Raw genomic sequence first — 6851 nt, 5'->3', positions numbered from 1 at the left:
TTTTTACGTTGATGATCTCTCTCATGTGTGCTTCATCGATATGAGAGAGAGAGAGAGAGAGAGAGAGAGAGAGAGAGTGACTTTGCTAAAAGAGATGGAGAAAGAGAAGCACATCCACCATTAAATGTAGCTAGATGGAAAAAATGATTATTTTTGGGTAGAAGATGCATGTGTTGTGCAAATGGTTAGAGAGAGAAACAAGGAGGCACGACACATCTAGTGCATCAAGTGAGCTGCATGTGGTGTGGGTGGGGAAGAGACAAGTGAGCTGCATGTGGTGTGGGTGGGGAAGAGACAAGAGAGAGGAGCTCGAGAGAGAAAAGGAGGTTTGGAGAACACTCTAATGTAGGCTTGGTGCTGGGCTTAGTATTTCTTTAATTCTCTAAAGTGGTTAGTAGTATAAAGTAGTATAGATATATATCGATGCTCTGGAGTTTTGGAAAATTGTGCCGCTGATGCCTGATAGAAATAACAAGCATCTTCCGTGGGCGTCCAGGTCTCTGCGATCTGTGAAAAACCAGGTACAAGCAAGCATCTGTTGGTGTGGGCAAACTGTCAGACATGAGTCCTTCTGGTTGGCATGCCATTTTTGCTGGTCTCTGCTCAACCCAGTCCTTCTTTGGCCCGTCTCAGGCAGTTGCAGAAGCTCAATCACAGATCATGGCTTCAAGTGTACGACAGGAGCAACAGCAGCACCGCCAAGCTCTGCAAGTCAAACCCTCGGCCCATACCTCTAGGTTTCCGACATGAACCTTATCTGAATAGACACTCGGCTCTCTCTGCACGCTCCTTGAGTTCCTCCGCACAGGGTTGCTTGCATGCAAAACCTCAAAATTCATCAGGTTATACTTGTGGCCCTTCCCACAATCAATACCTGTCCCTGCTCAAGGCATGCCATTGCAGGCACTCCTCTCATCAGGCCAGGCAAGTCTATGCGTTTCTGGTGGAATCTGGAGCAGAGTTTACAGGGTTGCTGGGAGATTATTTGGTAATCACATTAGCTAAGTGCCATGCCCTCAATGATGCCCTTGCTGTGCTCCGTTCTTTGCCCACCGGCACTGTTTACCCTTGGACGGCCTTGATTCTCAGTTCCGTCGACTGCGGTCAATTCCAGGAGGCACTCGAAATGTATGCTCATATGTTGGAAGCCAATGTGCAGCCAAATGAGTTCACTTTTGTTAGTCTCTTCAAGGCTTGTGGTGCTATACTCGATCTAGAACAGGGGAAGCAACTGCATAATGATGCCCAGACCAAAGGCTTTGCCACTGATGTCTTCGTTGGTAGTGCCCTTCTTAGCATGTACGGGAAGTGTGGAAGCATGGCTGAAGCAGAAAATACATTTATTGCATTGATCCATCGTAATATGGTGACGTGGAATGCAATGCTCTCAATGTATGTGGAGCAGGCTCAAGGACACAAGGCTTTACAATTGTACAGACAGATGCAAGAGGAAGAAATAAGTCGTGATGAGCAGACATACACGATTGCCCTTCAAGCCTGTGGTGCAATTGAAGATAAGGGACCAGCTACTCTAGCCATGTCTAAAGAAATTGGTCAGGCATTACAGGTAGATGCCTGGAGCAAGGGCTTCACTTCAGATGCCTTTCTTGGTGATACACTCCTGAATGTCTATAGCAACTGTGGAGCAATTGCAGAAGCTGAGCGTGTATTTGTCAGCTTAACTTCTCACAATGTTGTTTCATGGACAACACTGCTTTCGGCATATGTCAAGCAGGGCCAAGTTGAGAAGGCCTTGCTGTTGTATAGGCAGATGCAGGAATTTGGTGTGAATTCAGACAAACAGGCCCTAACTGTTGCTATTCAAGCATGTTGTGATCTTGCAGAGAGTGTGACATTTAAAGACAGTCTTTTACTAGAAAGATCCTTGCAAATCAGTCGAGCATTGCATGCTGATGCTTGGCGAAAGCAATTCCTGTCAGATGTGTTTGTTGGTAGTTCCCTTGTCACTCTGTACAGTAAGCATGGTTGTCTTCTGGAAGCTGAAAACATCTTTTCCAAAATCCCCAAGTCTGATAATCTTTTGTGGACTGTAATGCTATCTGCCTATGCTGAGGAGGGCTTAGGAGAAAGGGCTCTACAACTGTACAGCCAAATGCAAGTGGAAGGCTTTGCTGCAGACCAGCATTCATTATCAATGGCCTTCCAGGCATGTGGTGCACTTACAGATGCAGAAGCTATTGTTTGGGAGGAACAATTGCCTCTACTTGGGTTTCTGGAAATTGGCCAGACATTGCATCATGATGCTTGTATGAGGGGTTATACTTCAGATGTCTTTGTCGGCAGTGGCCTTGTGAGTATGTATGGAGCACATGGGACCATACAAGAAGCAGAGAGTATGTTTATTGGCTTACCATTTCGAAATGTCGTATCATGGAGTGCAATGCTATCATCGTTTGTTGAACGAGGTCAAGGAGAGAAGGCATTGAATTTGTACTGGCAGATGCTAGAAGAGGGTGTTGATCCAGACAGGCAGGCATTTGTAATAGCCCTTCAGGCATGCATAGTAGTAACAGAGAAGATGACATCACTAGAAATTGGCCAAGCATTACATTCTGAGGCTCAAAGGGAAGGCCTTATGTCTTATGTCTTTGTTCGTAGAACCCTTGTGAGTTTGTATGGAAGGCATGGGACAGTTTCTGAAATGGAGAATTTGTTTGATGGTGGTTATGATATCAAGTCATGGAATGCAATGCTTTCAGCATATGTTGAACAGGGGCATGCTGAGAAGGCTTTGGTCCTCTATACACAGATGCATGCAGAGGGTGTAGCTGCAAATCAAAGGTCCTTTGCAATTGCCCTTCAAGCATGTTGTGCTTTAGCAGAAGAGGGAGAAGGTGTTTCTACTGAGAGCCAATCAAGTAAAATTGTTTCTTTCAATATTGGCCAAGCATTGCATGCTGATGCTCGGAACAAAGGCTTTGACTTTGAGATCCTTGTTGGTAATGCTCTGATAAATATGTATGGCAAATGCCGGAAGATCTCAGAAGCTGAAAATGTGTTTCACAAGTTAACTGAGCTGGATGTGATGTCATGGAATGCATTGCTACAATCATATGCGGAGCAGGGGTTCTCTGACAAGACTTTACATCTGTACAGCTGCATGTGCAATGAAAGCGTTCCACTGAATCATACTACACTTGCTTGTGTTTTACAAGTCGGTTGTGAAACAGGTGGCTTGGAGGTTTGTAGACAGCTTGATTTTGATCGTGTAGCTAGTGGTTATGATTGGAGTCTTCTGTTAGCAAATACTCTGATACATGCATATGGAAACTGTGCGAGCATGGTAGATGCACAGGCAGTTTTTAATAAATTGGCCCAGCCTGATCTTGTGTCATGGAGTTCCTGCATTGCTGGCTATGCACAAGGTGGAGATTACAGATCATGCATGGAGCTGTTTGAGGAAATGCAAATGGCAGGCTTGGAGCCAGATGGAGTCACATACGTCTCAATTCTGTCTGCCTGCAATCACACTGGGCTTGTAACTGAAGGTTTTTCATACTTTAGAGAAATTAGAGGAGCTTATGGTCAAACTATTGGTTCAAAGCACTTCTCCATAATGATAGATCTCTTGGGGCGTGCAGGGGACTTGAAGAGTATTGGAACAATGCTGCAGGCAATGCCCATGGAAGCTGACCTTCCTACTTGGTTGTGCTTGTTGGGTGCATGCTGTACACATGGTAACTCAGTGCTTGGAAGATTTGCATTCAATTGTGCAGTGGATCTGGAGCCAAGAGAGGGAGCTGCATATGTAATGATGTCAAACATATGTGCTGCCAATGGTCCTTTGGAAATCAGTAAAACGCAGTGATCCTCTGGATGATGGAAGGTTGAAACAGCTGAGGCAGCAAACCGGATGCAGTTGGTCGAGCAGGTACATCCCCCCCCCCCCCCCCCCCCTTCCATTCCTATTTTTGGTTTCCAATTACAGCCCCCAAAAGGCATTATTTGGATCATTATTTAGTGTCTTGGCGGCACTCGAGAGCTGGGGCACCACCCGAGAGATTTCAGTGGGTGCCACTCAAGAGAGTTGAGGAACCACTCGAGATAGTCTGTGCTTGCAAATACAGCACCAACTTCCCTCATTCGTCATCCCGCACATTCATTCCTTTTGACACTGTCACTCTTCCATATTTCTCTTCTTTCTCCATCCTCTCCACTAGTGTTTACACCTCGTGAGGAGGACACTATGGTTCATGGCTTTTGCATCCATCTCCAACTGGCATTTTGCAGCCTACATCATTTGGCATCCGCCCTCCTCACCTGGCGTCACCATCTTGCTTTGTTTGTAGCAGATTCAGGGTGTTTACAGCCGGTTACACCCTCTTTATCAGCCCTACATTAGATACCTGCGGTTTTGTGTTTTCTTCATTCTTGAAGGGCTGCCCAGCAGTCGCCTATCTGCAGCCACTTCCATGGAGAGATCTTCATCATATACTCTTGCATTTTCTTCTCCAACTGTCTGCCTAGCAGCTACTTTTACAGCAGCCATCATCTCGGAGAGATTTCAGGGTATCTTGATTCACTTAGCATGATTCAATGATTCATCATTCATCTTCTTTTCTTGTGTTTTTTAAGTTTTTTCTTCTTTCATTATTTGCCGTACACTTTGTGTTTCTCCCCACAAACCCTCATGTCTCTCTAGTTTGCTTTTACAATAGTCACATTTTGATATGGTATTAGATCGTACTTGTTAATTTGACATGTATGAGAGCCAAAGGCAGTCAGAGAGTAAAAGTTATCCTCTGTATTAGAGAAGGTAAGGGAGGTTGTGGGAATGGCAACATCTTTGATTACCCCTTATTTCTGTTGTATCATTTGGAGTAATCTTTATCTTCTTTTCTCTCCCACCCTTCCTTTTCCAGGTTGATGTCACGAGGATATGAAATTTTGAGATGCTTTAATCTTGTTGATAACATTTGATTAAGTTATGCAAGATTGTTTAGCATGTGATGTATATGGCAATTATTTCATAATAAGCCAAGAATCTCGAGGATGCAGTGGGTGTTAAAGTCAAAAGTTGTAATGTCTGATTGGTACTAGGCAGTAGTCGATGCTAGATTTGGGCCTAGATTAATTTATTGGCCACTAATGTTGGTGGTAATATTAGAGACTAGGCATTAATTAATTAATTAATGATGGCCTAAGAATCAATAATTGCTCAGAGATGCTTAGAAGATAAATTGGTATAGTCAATTTAATTATTGGTTGATGAAATTATTTTTTGAGCATTATAATAATTATTAAATATTTTTTAAAAATTATATTTTAAAAATTAATTTAATAAGTTTGATAATATTAAAATATGGGATTAGAAGGTTACTACTTGGTAAACTTGTTAATCCAAGTTGAAAAAACGTTTTTAGGGGTATGTGGAAGTTTATTTTAGCTATTGAGAGAAGGCTATTAGAGAGTATGGAAATGTTGATGATGTGATTTAACGTTACCATGGACTAGTTCTATAGCAAGTGAGCTATTTGGAGCCTTCAAAGAGTAAGTGACAGCAGCCCAAGGTCTTGGTGCAGGTGAGCATATAGGAGGGGATAATAGTTTTTATGGTGGTCCTAAGCTATAGGTGATAGCTTTCTTGGTTGTTCAAGCAGGGTAGCAGTAGTTTTTCGGTGTTTCTCATGATGAAACTCCAAAATTTCTCCCTATAATATCCTCTCATTTTTCAGGCATCTCTTGAAAAGTGGTTATTATCAGATTTTTATTAGGTCTAAGGATGTGCCTTAGATAAACTTTTGTACTTTTGTTTTGTATGAGTTTATTGCTATGCTATTTTGGTTCATGAATGCTCCAACCATATTTAATCGAATGATATACAATATTTTTAGTCCACATTGGACATTTGTGGATATGTTCTTTGATGATATGATTGTTCATGTAAAGAATGAAGAAAGAACATTGAAAACACTTGGCTATTATGTTCAATATGTTAAGGAAGCATCTAGTTATTAATGATAAGAAAAGCGAGTGCTTCTTGCATGAGATTCACTTTTTGGGAGACATTGTATCAATTGATAGTGTACGCATGGATCCATGCTAACTTGATGCTATTCGTACATGGCTACATCAAAATAATGTATTGGAGGGTCTACAATTTCTTAGGAGTATGCTCATAAGATAGAACTTTACTCAACACTTTGCTAATATTACATCTCCATTACATGCTTTATTGCAAACAAAATGTATACATTTTAAATGGACAAAGCTGCTGGAGATTTCGATGCTTGAGAAGTTAGAGAAGAAGTTGATGTCAAATCTAATATTGTTTATTTTGCCAGATCTAAGGAAGTCCTTTGTTGTATAGTGTGATGCATGTGGTAACAACATTGGGTCAATTTTAATGGAGGATGGGAATGTGGTTGCCTATGAAAGATGTGTCCTCCATGATGCTAAAAGAAATTTGTAGGTCTATGAGAAAGCGCTACTTGCTAGAACTATATAGTTAGGAGGTTTAATTTTGAATATTACTCACTCAAATTCTTAGAGATGCAAAAGTATTAGTCTATAATTTAAGGCATTGGTTCTAGTTAGCCAAACACTCTAATTTGCTAATTAAAAAAGAATAAAAATGGCCAATAAGGTTTTGACACAACAAAAATGCAAATGATAAAGGCAAAATAAAGTCAAGCATCCACCCAAAAGGATGAAAAAGGATTAACTCCACTATCACATTAAAATAGCAAACCTTTAGTTACGCAAGCTGCTTTGACAGATGGGTGGTCTTGAAAAGATTTAGATTCCTTGCATGATGTGAAGATTAGACACACGTATTTAAGCTCACTCATTGCAAAAGTGGAAATTAAATAAACATGGCCACATGTATT

General features: G+C 41.5%; 1 protein-coding gene across 1 annotated transcript; it reads left to right on the top strand.

Moving 5' to 3' along the window:
* The first annotated feature begins 380 nt into the window (after nt 1-380).
* Nucleotides 381-4937, top strand: LOC148018031 (pentatricopeptide repeat-containing protein At2g03380, mitochondrial-like). The gene has a single exon (XM_087661835.1). The coding sequence runs from the start codon at nt 581-583 to the stop codon at nt 3827-3829; it is 3249 nt and encodes a 1082-aa protein (XP_087517961.1). The 5' UTR covers nt 381-580; the 3' UTR covers nt 3830-4937.
* Nucleotides 4938-6851: the final 1914 nt, after the last annotated feature.

This window comes from Lygodium microphyllum, chromosome 21 (genome assembly GCF_053477565.2).
Source record: "Lygodium microphyllum isolate KBCC chromosome 21, Lygodium_microphyllum_v1.1.10, whole genome shotgun sequence".
NCBI lineage: Eukaryota > Viridiplantae > Streptophyta > Polypodiopsida > Schizaeales > Lygodiaceae > Lygodium > Lygodium microphyllum.
This window is presented reverse-complemented; position numbering and strand designations above follow the sequence as displayed.